The following is a 14423-nucleotide window of genomic DNA, read 5'->3' as shown; positions in this document are numbered from 1 at the left end:
ATCATCATCATCATCATCAGATGGAAGTTTTGGGGGAATAAAGGAGAAAAGAGAGATAAAATTAACAAGATTGTGAGAAAAGACAGCACAGACTTGAAAGGTAATAGGATGGGTTATTTAGTGGTGGAGGGGCAGGTCAAGGGCTATCCATCATCATAAATATTTTCAGAAAAGATTTTCAAGTTGGCTCTACTAGTATTTTGAACCCAGCCATTTTGAAATCTCAAATTCACTAACATAAATTACGCCATTTGCTTTCTTATCATCATTAGATATCTTAAAATGGGTGAATAAAATATCATATTACAGCATTGATTCTGATAGGTTTATCCAAAAAATTCAGTTTTAAGCCGGTTATTTTATCATCTTCATATGTCTTCAAATCGAAATGGTCAACACAGTTATATCCATGTTTACAGAGATTTTGCCAAAATAAACCTCTAGAAAAAGAAGATAATGTTCCTTGAATTATTTCTACATAGAAAGCTTGCATATGTTCTTCTGGAGAAACAATTTCCAGATGCCAATTTGTACCTGAAATAAAGAAAAAAAATTTAATTACTCAATATGTGAGTGTGTGTGTGTCTGTGTATATATATATATATATACACACACACATATGTATATGTATATATATATATATACGCTTGAGAACCGATAGTGGTGTGTTTACATTTCTGTAATTAGCGGTTCGGCAAAAGAGACCATTAGAATAAGTACTGGGTTTACAAAGAATAAGTCCTGGGGTCGATTTGCTCAGCTATAGGTGGTGCTCCAGCATGGCCACAGTCAAATGACTGAAGCAAGTAAAAGAGTATATATATATATGCTGTCTGACCTGTGCTAGCACGGAAAACAGACGTTAAACAATGATGATGATGATGATAATATATATATATATATAGGGAGATGTACTCGCATAGCAAGTGATTTGATCTGAGATCGTGTGCTGAAACGAAATCAATTGCAGCGTGGAAGGTGTTTGTAAGCCATTTAAGAAACACACAAAAGCCATTCGATTCACTTCAACATTAAAGTTTAATTTGTCAAAATATTTTCGTCGCTAAAATCTGCGACCTGTTCGCTGACAAAAATCCGTGCTGCATCTGAACTAACTGTTACTTTCTCAGATGCAGCACGGATTTTTGTCAGTGAACAGGTCGCGGATTTTAGCGACAAAAATATTTTGACAAATTAAACTTAAATGTTGAAGTGAATCGAATGGCTTTTGTGTGTTTCTTAAATGGCTTACAAACACCTTCCACGCTGCAATTGATTTCGTTTCAGCACACGATCTCAGATCAAATCACTTGCTATGCGAGTACATCTCCCTATATATAAAACTTAGATAAAACTTAGATATGTTTCGACCAGAGATTGGTCCAGGCCATGTCTAACTTAATAGCACCACCTGATAGGATTATTCGAATCCTGTTTAAGTCAAGTTTTGTTTAAGTAGTGAGTTCTTGTTGGGTGAGTTGTATCCAATTATGGGTGGCTTGTCTGGTATTCTTTGAAGGAATCTATCCAGACTCTGTTTGAAGTTGATGGGATCCTTTTCTTCTTTGATCTCCCTCGGGACAATGTTAAATAGGGCAGGGCCTGTTGAGGAAAAGAAATTATGTTGCAGTGTACATGTATGTTGTGATCTTGAATTTGGCAGGGGACGTATAGCCCGTGGTCCAAGTCTCGGATGAACCTTGAAGCTAATGTTTAGGTCGTTTGGGCAAAGTTGGCGGTATATTTTCCACATCGTACAAATGATGTACCGCTCACGGCGACGCTGGAGGGAGTAAAGTTTCAAGGCTTTAAGGCGATCCCAATAGTCGAGAGCAGCCATGCCTTCAATTTGTTTAGTGAGAGCCCTCTGGGGTGACTCAATTCTGGAGATGTTTTGTCTTGTGTGAGGAGACCACAGTGGGCAGCAGTATTCAAGGTGTGGCCGTACAAAGGATGAAAAAAGTGGTATGATGACACCTTGTTCTCTGGACCGGAAAGTTCTTAAGATCCAGGAACTCATCCTACGAGCTGTATCGACCTTCTTGTTGATGTGTGCGCTCCAACTGAGATCGTCATCAACAATTACACCCAGGTCTCTGATATTGTTAGAGGCTGTGAGCGGTTCCCCTGAAGGAAGAGAGTATGGTTGTTTTAGTGAGGAATTTCTTCCAAAATGCATCAGCTCAAATTTTCCCTCGTTCAGTTGCATTTTGTTTCTGTCTGCCCATTGACTCACAGCATATAGGTCAGACTGGAGTTGAGTTCGGTCTGCTTCTTCATTGACGATTTGCTGGAGCTTAGTGTCATCAGCGAATATTTTCACTTTGCAGTGATGTACGACACTGGAAAGGTCGTTTACATAAATTATGAAGAGTAGCAGACCCAAAACAGTTCCCTGGGGAACACCGCTGGTGACTTTTGCTGGGTTTGAGTGGACTCCATCAACTACAACATGTTGTGTTCTATTTGCTAGGAAATACTGAATCCAGTGTAGAACTTTTCCACGGATTCCAAAATTTGCCAATTTTGAGAGTAGGATGTTATGGTCTACCCTGTCGAACGCTTTACTGAAGTCAAGGTATATGACGTCAGAGTTCGAACCTGTTCCCAAGGCTTTGAGTACATCTTCAATGTGGTGTAAGAGCTGTGTTAGACAGTCCCTGCCACAGCGAAAGCCATGTTGATTTGAATTTAGGAGTTTGTGGGTCTCCAGGAAGTCAGCTATCCTTGATCTTAACACTCTTTCAAACACTTTAATGATGTGGGAGGTGAGTGAGATTGGGCGATAGTTGACTGCGAGGGATCTGTTTCCCTGTTTGAAAACCGGGATGACCGACTGGGATAGAAACTTTTTCGGTATATAACCTGCGTCTAACGAGTTTCTCCAGAGGTTGGTCAGAGGGACTGCAAGTTGATATCTACATTCCTTCAGGAGACTGGCGGGAAATCTATCAGGGCCTACAGCGGAGTAATGTTTGACCTCATTTATTGCTGCTACGATGTCGGTGGCAGTGAAGGTTATGTCTGCGATTTTGTGTTGGGAGTCAGCTTCGTTCGTTTCCCTCACATCAATATCAGTGGGAACACTGAAGACAGAGCAATATTGTTTCTGCAGTATTTCTGCCATTTCTTTAGCATCGTGTTGGGGAATGCCGTTTTCATCAATCAATGGCCCAATAGGTGAGACAGTGGTTCTATGCTTATTTGCATAAGAATAGAACACTTTTGGGTTCTGTTTGATGTTTTTGATTACCCATTGTTCCTCCACAGCTCTTTGATTTTCAATGGAGGTTTTCATGTTAGTCTGCAGATGAAGTTTTTCCAGCTCTAGTCTTTTCATTGTTGTTGAATGTGGATGTTGCGTGTGGGAATATTTTAATTGGTTGATTTTTTTGTTGAGTCTTTTGATGCGCCTGATGAGTGTTTTTTTCTTTTTAGGGAGCCGGTTTCTGTTTGTGTTAGTAGATTTCTTGGGAGCGTGTTTAGAGCATGTGTCGGTGACAATGGTTTCAAAGTGCTGCCACGCGGTCTCAATATGAGGGGAATTGAGAGTAAAAGACCAGTCGATGGAAGACAGATCCTTTCTGATTGTTCCCCAGTCCGCTTTGTGGAAATTTATGTTGTCAAATGGGTGCCATGGAGTGGGATTGGCTGGTTTGGTTTTTATACGTCGGGAATTAAGATTGCAGAGTACCATGTCGTGGTCTGAGAGGAGAGTTTTTTCGACTGAAATGCTGTGAACGTAGCTAGAGTGATTGGTCAGTACCAGATCCAAGATCGTTTTATTCTGTCTCGTTGGTTCAAGCACTAGCTGAGTCAGGAAATACTCATCCATCAGATTAAAGAGCAGTTCTGCTGCTGCCCTATCTGATGTAGAGCACTTGCCCAACTTCGGAGTATTTGTGGGCCAGTTCACATGAGGGAGGTTAAAATCACCCATCACTATTATGTTTCCGGAGTGGTACTTCCGAAGGAAGGACTTGACTTTGCTAAGGCACTCTTCAAAGTACTTTAGAGGTGCCTGGGGAGGCCTGTAAAGACCAACAATGGTTATGTCCTTGGCTTTGTTGTATACTGATACCGATTCACAGTAGCCATTGGAAAATGTGTCCTTGGCATCAAGTGAAAAGGAGTCATGGATAAAGATGGCTGTCCCTCCCTTATTTTGGTCTGTGCGATCCGCACGAACAATGGTGAAATCTTTTATTTTCACCTCTGCGTCCATATGGGTGTTGTTCAGGTGAGTCTCGGTAAGGATAAAGAAAGGGAAGCAATGTGCCATTTCGGCAAGCCAACTCTCTATATATGGGATCTTCCATTTTTGGGCAATAATTGATGGGTTGATGCCACGTACATTTAACAGGAATGTCGAGGTAAGGGAAGTTGGTAATGGGTGAGTGGTCCTTGTGATTTGCATAGATGGTTGGTGATGGCTCGCTGGATCTCCTGGCTTAGGTCGGCCTTCATATTTTCCAGGTATGTCAGTAAAAAAGAGTTACTTGTTTGGTCTGCCACTTGGTCAGAGGATACATATTTCAAGTTGGCGTTATTTGGTGTTTTTTCCTGGTTCTGTCTACGGTGTTTTTTCCTGGTTCTGTCTACGGTGTTTTTTCCTGGTTTATATATATATATAAGTATTAGAAATAGTTCTTTAAGTATTAGAAATAGTTTTTAAAAAGTTTTTTTAGCTGCTATTTCTAATGAGTTCAGTATGCGGCAAAGTAATTTATTTTACTAAGCCCTTTTATATAATGTAATAATTTGAATTCGCCTTAAATGGTCCCTTTGCATACTGAATACTTGGTGAAATTGATTAATTAATTAATTTTACCCTCAATTGTTGAAATTATAATTCATCTCTCTCTATTTAATGCCTCGGATTTTACCGAAAAAAGCATAGTGTTTACTGATTTTAACCCACGCTGGTGGAAAGGGGAGAACAGAAATTCTTCGCTTGCATATTTGAGTTTGCTGGCACTGTTAGTTTCGAGCAGATCTTCAGAAGCGATAAGAAGCCGAAAGGGTATGCTCCCACTTTCAGTGTTTTCAAATCCAAACCAAGGAGTTCTGAGCTGATGATAGAAGTGTCGAGTTTGACTAATCTTGAAACGTACGTTCTCAAATAACCTTTGCATTTGATTTTTTAATGTCTCTACCCCCATACTTTCGTGAGTTGAATTGAGCAAACACTATATGAGAGAGGTTTTCTTTAAGTATTAGAAATAGTTTTAAAAAAGTTTTTTTAGCTGCTATTTCTAATGAGTTCAGTATGCGGCAAAGTAATTTATTTTACTAAGCCCTTTTATATAATATATATATATATATATATATATTATCATCATCATCATCATTGTTTAACGTCCGTTTTCCGTGCTAGCACAGGTCAGACAGCATATATATATATACTCTTTTACTTGCTTCAGTCATTTGACTGTGGCCATGCTGGAGCACCACCTATAGCTGAGCAAATCGACCCCAGGACTTATTCTTTGTAAACCCAGTACTTATTCTAATGGTCTCTTTTGCCGAACCGCTAATTACAGAAATGTAAACACACCACTATCGGTTCTCAAGCGATGTTGGGGGGGGGGGGCAATCACAGACACAACAAACATATAGACACACATATATATATATACATATATGCGACGGGCTTCTTTCATTTTCCGTCTACCAAATCCACTCACGAGGCTCTGGTCAGCCCGAGGCTATAGTAGAAGACACTTGCCCAAGGTGCCATGCAGTGGGACTGAACCCACAGCCATGCAGTTCGTAAGCAAGCTGCTTACCACAAACCCAATATATATATGCACAAGTGAGACCATAACCTTGTGGCCTATGCCAAGGGTGTAACCAGTTCACTTATGCGTGCCTTTTCTTCATTGGATGCTAAATTCTGCTTGTGAAGACCTGTTGAGACAAGCGAAATCAAAATCAAATTCAATGACTGGCATCTGTGCTAGTAGAGCGCTAAGAGTACCATATGAGTGAGATCGTTACCAGAGCAACAAGCTGGCATCCGTGCTGATGGCACGTTACAAACACCATTCAAGTGTGATCATTACCTGCGTCGCCTTACTAGCACTTGTACTGGTGGTATGTGAAAAAACATTCAAACAAGGTCGTTGCCAGTACCGCTGGTCTGGCTCCTGTGCAGGTGGCACATAAAAAGTACCATTTGAGCGTGGCTGTTGCCAGTACCGCCTAACTGACCTCACGCCAGTGGCACGTAAAAGCATCCACTACACTCTTGGAGTGGTTGGCGTTAGGAAGGGCATCCAGCTGTAGAAACTCTGCCAGATCAGATTGGAGTCTGGTGCAGCCATCTGGTTTGCCAGACCTCAGTCAAATCGTCCAACCCATGCTAGTATGGAAAGTGGATGTTAAACGATGATGATGATGATGATAGATAGATAGATAGATATACACTTATATATATATACATATATATATAATAAAGCTCAATATGTGTGTGCCTGTACATCTATAGGATGAATGGGAACAGAAGATACAAACAAAGTGTTCTCCGGTAAAATTTTACAAGAGAGACAATGAGCTACATAAAATTTACTTTCCATTGAGATTAGGGGGTTTAAAGTGGGGCAAACACCCCCTGTGAAATTTCAAATACTTCCGATTTCAGTGAAAATAACAACATAACTTCTAGGTAGTAAATAAAGGCAATTTCCAAAATTTCACCATCTTACAATATTATTTGACCCTACTAAAGGGGTTTATAACATGGGACAGAGCCCCTTTGAAAGTGCAAATACATCAACTTTTCATGGAAGGTACATAAAGTTTCAGTATGTGTTCTTGGAATAAGTTAAAAGTTCAACAATGCATATCTTATTCTAGACTTTGCAACATAATTTTATGCATTAGAAAAAGAATATTTTAATAAGCAAAACATACTTCGTTTACAATATCACGGTCAGTCCAAACACCTGACTCATCAGTTGAGCGTATACCAATACAACGATCAACAGTGACTAGCTTTGTGTCTAAAGAATATATCATCATCATCATCATCATCGTTTAGTGTCCGCTTTCCATGCTAGCATGGGTTGGACGGTTCAACTGGGGTCTGTGAAGCCAGAAGGCTTCATCAGGCCCAGTCAGATCTGGCAGTGTTTCTACAGCTGGATGCCTTTCCTAACGCCAACCACTCCATGAGTGTAGTGGGTGCTTTTTACGTGCCACCCGCACAGGTGCCAGACGGAGCTGGCAAACGGCCATGAACGGATGGTGCTTTTATGTGCCACCGGCACGGGGGCCAGGCGAGGCTGGCAACGGACACGAACGGATGGTGCTTTTTACGTGCCACCGGCACGAGGCCAGTTGGGGCGGCGCTGGCAACGGTCACGAACGGATGGTTCTCTTACGTGCCACCGGCACTGGTAACTCATCTGCAATTTCCATTGATCGATTTCGATTCTGATCCTCACTTGCCTCAACACGTCTTCACAAGTAGAGTTTTGTGTCCCAAGAAGGGAAGGTATGCATACGTAGGCTGGCTCTATCCCATGTAGCTGTTTTTTATCCATGTTTGACTTTTGTCATGTTTCACTTACATGTTAGCAAAAAAGATACACACACACACACACACACACACACACACACACACACACACACACACACATATATGATTGGTTTAGTTGTTCAAAAAAATCTTACTTTCCAGTAGTCTGCATGAATATTTAGCAGGGATTGTCATGTGTATATTAGCACAACCATATTTTTCTCCAGTAAGTACTCTGGTCATGACAATCTGAAAAATTATGAAACAACACATGATTAGTTTCATTGTATATTTAAATTAATGCAAACACCTACACTGATATAAGGGCAATCCTTGTCATTTTGAGCTTCATTTTTATCATCAACTAGCAGAATCGCCCGGCGTTGCTCGGTTTTGTAAGGGAAATAACTATATAAGCATTTTTAGAGATGTAAAGTATAATAGCCATCTCAATATGGCTAACCACAAAGGGGGGGGGGTCTTACTGTAGCTTTTTATGTTCTGAGATTTAATAATGCATTTTTAGAGAGTTACTTCCCTTATATAATAGCAAAAAAATGCATTAAAACTAAGAAAAAATGGTGGTAAATTTTTTTTAAAATCGTAGACTCATCGTAGACGCGCGCTAATACCCAGAAGGGCTCGATATGAATCACTACTATAAGATACCCGCTTTTGGTTACACTGCACTGTAAAATGTGGGAGTAGTTAGGAATCTAAATCGTAGGAGACAGACAGCACACAACCTCACTTTTATATATAAAGATATTTCACCAAAAAATTCTGTCGTTTTTATTGCATCGATCATTTTGTTTCTGTGAGATAATGTAATTCTGTTCCATGTTTAATTAAACTTGTACAAGATAATGATTAAAATTTAAACTGTAAAATAATTATTTGTTAAATATGGTCACATGCAATTATATATTTTTCAACACTGTTTGATGTGACTCAAGTTATTTATTCTAGCTTGGCTAAGCTTAATGTGCATCAGTAAATGTAATATTTATTGTTATCCAAACAGGGCTGTGAAAGACGAATATTAGTAACTGATGACAAGCAAGGACACAGAAATGCATGCATCCTACCCCCTGATAAAGTCATTCATAGCCCAATGGGTTTTCACACATTTTTCTGTGAGGAGGATTTATTCACTGGATTATTTCCATAGTGAAAGGTCTTCCCACATCCAAGTGCACCCAAATGTGCTTAATATAGTTCTCCATGATTATAATTTATTTAATTTTACATTTTGCAACAAAAATGTACTCCATCCAGTGAGAGATATATATCATTTACTATAGACATGACATAAATTGAAGTTAATATTAGTTTTATGCAGTGAAAACACAATTATTGATCAGGCTCATATAGAAAACCATGCACTTTCAAGCAACCTTTTGCTCTTTAATATACAACAGGGCTGGTCATTTTTCGAAAAAAACAAGCAAGTACAGTACTTATATCTAAAAGGGATATGAGAGCTTTCAGCTAAACAAAGCCTGCATCTCTACTCACCTAAGTTCAGGATGTGGCATTTTCACTAAATATAAACATCTGAGCAAATTACTTTTATTCAACTAGAAAACACCACCCTCTCCATATTAAGCATCCTTGTTCAATTAATTTACACCATCCAAATATATTCTCGTTTGAAGACACTGAACAGACACAACTCTTAATTTTCTTCTGGTTTTTTCCCATTCCACTTTTTCTTCTTTACTTCCTCTCATCGTCTTTCATGTTTTATCAAATACTAGCCTCCTTTCTCATCACTTCAAAAAAGAGCAGCCATATTGTATGTTTGAGTCTGAAAGATTGCTTGAAAATACATGGCACAGTATACACGCTTGTCTGACAATCCTGTTTTCACAGCATGAAACTAATAGTTACTTGAATTTAAAAGCTGTGTATATTAAATGGTATATATAAGCTTATGTACATATACATACATGCATACATATACATCTATGTGTATGTATATGTATAGATAGATATATACATTATACATGTATGTGTATATATATGTGTGTTTGTGTGTGTGTATATATATATATATATATATATATATATATATATATATATATACAGTTACTTGAATTTAAAAGCTGTGTATATTAAATGGTATATATACCCTTATAATATATATATATATATCGAAGACTGTTTGATTTCATTATTTTTCTTCTTTTTGCCTATATGAGTTACAAATAAATGTTATCCGTGGAGACATATTTTGTAGAAAAAAGAAATAGCAATCTTTTGACTGCTATTTCCACACCCGAAATTTCTTTTCTAGTTCCGGTAGTGATTCTGCTATGAGGGCCAGGTCATCATCATAGAGAAGCTCCCAGGGGCAACCTGTCTTGAATTCCTCTGTTATTGCCTGGAGGACTATAATGAATAAAAGGAGACTGAGGGCTGAACCTTGGTGAACCCCTACTTCTACCTGGAATTCTTCACTATACTCATTGCCAATCCTAACCTTGCTAATGGGCTCTCTGTATAGGGCCTGTACAGCCCTTATTAACCATTCGTCAATCTCCAGTTTCCGCATCGCCCACCAGATAAGGGATCGGGGGACTCTGTCAAAGGCTTTCTCCAAGTCCATGAAAGCTATGTAGAGGGGTTTATCTTTAGCTAGGTATTTCTCCTGCAGTTGTCAAACCAGGAATATGGCATCAGTGGTCCTTCTACCCAGCACAAAACCGAACAGCATCTCATCTAAGCAAACTCTCTCCCTAATGAGATAGGCTAAGACCCTCTCTGTGACCTTCATCACCTGATCCAACAGTTTAATACCCCTGTAGTTATTTCTATCTAGAGCATCACCTTTACCCTTGTAGACTTGGTCTGTGGCACTCAGCAAGCTGTCCCGTAGGAATTTCCAGCTACCTTCTATGTCTGACGTTTGTAGCTCCTCCTCCCTCTCATTAAATTTCTTGATGAGGATGTCCCTAAATCTCTGACCATGTGAAGGGCTCTTTAGCTTCCAAATCCTTCTTTTCTGGATTGGTCTGCTTCTTGGTATCCTTCTGGCATTGAGCCTAAAGTCACTAATGACTAGCCTATGCTGGGGGGTACATTCTTCAACCGGGAGGGTCTTTGTATTTAAGAGCAACCCTGCGTCCCGCTGTCTGGTGAGTATGAAATCAATCTGGCTAGCAGAGTTCCCTGATTGATAGATTATAAGGTGGCTGTCTGGCTTCCTGAAGTTAGTGTTGCAGATTAAAAGGTTACATGCATCACAGAATCCCAGTAGCCATATGTTTATATGCATATATGGATACAGGACAACACCAACAGTGTACACATGGAATATGTAGACAAACTTGTTAAATACGCAAACAAGTAAAACAAAAATGGAATCAGGACAAGTAAACACAGAAACGACCCTTCATCAGTTGTCGGCTGTCTATCTACTCCTCATTTCGAGCATTCAACGAAAGACAGTTGCTCCCATAAATTCTTAAAAAAATTAAGGATTTATGGAAACAAAAACAGAACAGTGGAAACATAGAAGGAAACTGAACAAAAACAAACAAGGAGGATAGTTAGATCAGAATGAGAGGAAAATAGTGAATGGTGAGAGAAATATTTCCTTTGAAAAGAGAAAAGATAGAAGGTACATACATACATATATATATATTGATCAATAAAGTTTCTCATATCTTCCATCTCTCTCATTAATCATATATATATATATATATATATAACCCATGCTAGCATGGAAAGCAGACGCTAAACGATCCAACGCACCATTCTTCAAGCTTTCCGGCATCTCCAGTCTGACCCGTCCACTTCACACCTCTTCCCTAACCGACCCCTTCCCTCCTTTAAACGAGCCCATAACCTATGAGACCTTTTGGTCCACAGCTCCTTCCCTGACCCTACCTCCCAACCTGGCTCGTTCCCCTGCTCCCGCCCACGTTGCCACACTTGCCCTTACCTCTCCAACACCACCCTCCTCACTGGCACCCATCATCAACCCTATCGCATCATCAATTCCTTCACCTGCACCTCCAGTAATATCATCTATTGCATCTCTTGCTAGAAATGACAAATCTCTTTTAAATCACATCTTACTGTCTTAGAGAAGAAGGACACATTGAATAAAGCCTTTGGTTGCATGCATCTGAGAAACTAACATGATGGTCATGACTGGAATGTCTTTCTTTCTTTAGCCAATCAAGCAAGCCCGACCAGGACTTCAACAATGACAAAAAATTTAACAGAGAAGATAAAAAATACAGAATTCTTACTTGGAATATGTCAATGGCTTCACGAGGGTAACTGAAGTATACATGAACCTCACTCGTTCTTATATTTCCAATATTGGTAAAATCAACAAATATGGGGAGATAAGCTAACTTTTGAAATGTTAGGTGATGTAAAGTATCTCTTTCACTCACACTCACTCCAAGAAATGCTTTTATTTCTATTGTATTTCTTATTAGTCTGGGTCGTGAGGTTAATTCTACTCTCCACACAGAAGCTAAACAAGAAAGAAGAAAATAATTTTTTTAAAAAAAATCAAAAAGATGATAGTGTAGTTGTGATACATTAACAAATGAAACGTGCTGAAAGAAAAGAAGAAAAATTGAAATTACTTGACATTTTAAGATCCAAGCTATTCCTCAAAGGATGGTGGCTGAAATATTTGTTAGAATATTTTTGTTGAAATACAATGTCTTGGTTTCAATTAATTTCAAGAATGATGAAGTATTTATTAAATAACTTTGAAATTTTAATGAACGATTTTTCATTTCGACCACTTTAAAACAAAGAATTGATATTAGGGAAGTAGGGTCCATCTTTGGCAGGTTGGCACCAAAATGGTTCAGAAGTAAATGAATGGTAGCTATTAATATTTGTAATCATATTAAATTCAATGATTTAAATAATTAGTAGGAGGAAGAATTATCATTAACAATATTTGTTACGAACATTAAACACTTTTGATATATATGTAACAAATAATTTATTGTATGTTTGTATGCAAATCAAGCAAAATGTGAATTTGTAAAAGGTGAGAGCTGCAATATCTCATATAAATAAAATCATAATTGCCTTTTAATAGTGAGAATAATTTCTTAGAGAGAAAGTGGAAGAGTAAAACTGATATTTAATGAAACAATATTCATCCAGGATCTAAAAATACAAGGTGTCCCAATGGTCTCCGTGGAGGGCTTAATTCTAAGGCTTTTATAAGACTGCTAAAACATCATCATCATCATGAATATCTAACATCCACTGTCTATGCTGGCATGGGTGGACAGTTTGACCAGGGTTGGTAAGCTGGAAGGCTGCACCAGACTCCAGTCTGATTTGGCATGGTTTTCTGCAGCTGGATGCCTTTCCTAACACCAACCACTCCAAGAGTGTAAATGGATGTTTTTATGTGCCACCGGCATAGGTGCTATTTGCATGACACCAGTATGTGCCATGACTGTGATTTTACTTAGCTTGGTGGTTCTTCTTCTCAAGTACAACTTAATGCCAAAGGTCTTGATCACGGTGTCCCTGAGGCTCAACATTTGAAAGGAGCTTTTCACATTTATTGACATCCTAGCAGTTGAGGGAACCTGTGAAAGAGATAGACCCAAGAAGACCTTGGATGAAGTGGGGAAGCACGACCTTCGAACATTGGGCCTTACTGGGGCAATGACTAATGACCAAGACCTTTGGAGATATGCTGTGCTTGAGAAGACCTGACAAGCCAAGTGAGACCATATCCCATGAACTATGCCAGTGGTGTATAACTGACCCACTTATGAGTACCCCACATTCATTGGACAATAAATTTTGCTTGTGAAGATCTGTTGAGGCAAGTGAAATCAAAATCAAAATCAAAATCGCTCACATGGCTGATAACAGTACCGCCTGATTAGCACTCATGCCAGTGGAACATTAAAAGCACCATCCAAGAGAGATCATTGCCAGGGCCACTGATCAGCTCCTATGCCAGAGACATGTAAAAAGCACCATTTGAGCGTGACCGTTGCCAGCATCGCCTAACTGGCACGTGGAAAACAGCATTCAAGTGTGGTCGTTCCCAGTGCTGCCAGACTAACTCCCGTGCAGGTAGCCAGAACTGCCTAAAAGGCCCTCATGCCGGTGGCACATAAAAGCACCCACTGCGCTCTTGGAGTGGTTGGTATTAGGAAGGGCATCCAGCTGTAGAAACTTTGCCAGATCTGGTTGGAGCCTGGTGCAGCCTTCTGACTCACCAATCCCCAATAAAACCATCCAACCCATACCAGCATGGAAAGCAGACGTTACACGACGGCAACAATGATGATGGTGATGATGATGATCATCATCATCGTTTGACGTCCGCCATTCCAAGTGTGTACTGGGTGCTTTTACGTGCCACTGGCATGAGGGCCAGTCAGAGGGTACTGGCAACGGCCATGCTGAAGTGGTGTTTTTTTACGTGCCACCCGCACAGGAACAAGTCCAGCGGCACTGGCAACAACCTCGCTCAAGTGTTTTCCATGTGCCACCAGCACTAGTGCCAGTAAGGCGATGCTGGTAATGATCATGTTTGAATGCTGCTTTTTATGTGCCACCGCCGCGGAAGCCAGTCAGCTGCTCTGGCAGCAATCACACTCTACTAGCACGGATGCCAATCATCAAATTTGATTTCGATTTCAATTTCACTTACCTCAACAGGTCTTTGCAAGCAGAGTTTAGTGTCCAGTGAAGGAAAGGTACGCATAAGTAGGCTGGTTACACCACTGGCATAGGCCACAGGTCATAGTTTCACTTGGTTTGCCGGGTCTTCTCACGCACTGCATATTTCCAAAGGTCTCAGTCACTAGTCATTGCCTCGGTGAGGCCTAATATTCAAAGGTCATGATTCAACACCTGATCCCATATCTTCCGGGTCTACCTCTTC

At 39.8% G+C, this 14423-nt stretch overlaps 1 protein-coding gene across 2 annotated transcripts in view; it reads right to left on the bottom strand.

Annotated features, from left to right (window-relative positions):
• Positions 1-13: 13 nt before the first annotated feature.
• LOC118764774 overlaps positions 14-14423 on the bottom strand; it is a 17274-nt gene continuing 2864 nt past the window's right edge. For both annotated transcript variants that reach the window (XM_036505791.1, XM_036505792.1), the window contains exons 3-5: positions 11785-12017; positions 7678-7771; positions 14-534 (exon numbers count right to left, since the gene is read on the bottom strand). In XM_036505791.1, coding sequence (XP_036361684.1) covers positions 299-534; positions 7678-7771; positions 11785-12017 — 563 coding nt within the window. In that variant the 3' untranslated portion in view covers positions 14-298. The remainder of the gene's footprint in view (positions 535-7677; positions 7772-11784; positions 12018-14423) is intronic.

Source organism: Octopus sinensis, linkage group LG9 (genome assembly GCF_006345805.1).
Source record: "Octopus sinensis linkage group LG9, ASM634580v1, whole genome shotgun sequence".
NCBI lineage: Eukaryota > Metazoa > Mollusca > Cephalopoda > Octopoda > Octopodidae > Octopus > Octopus sinensis.
This window is presented reverse-complemented; position numbering and strand designations above follow the sequence as displayed.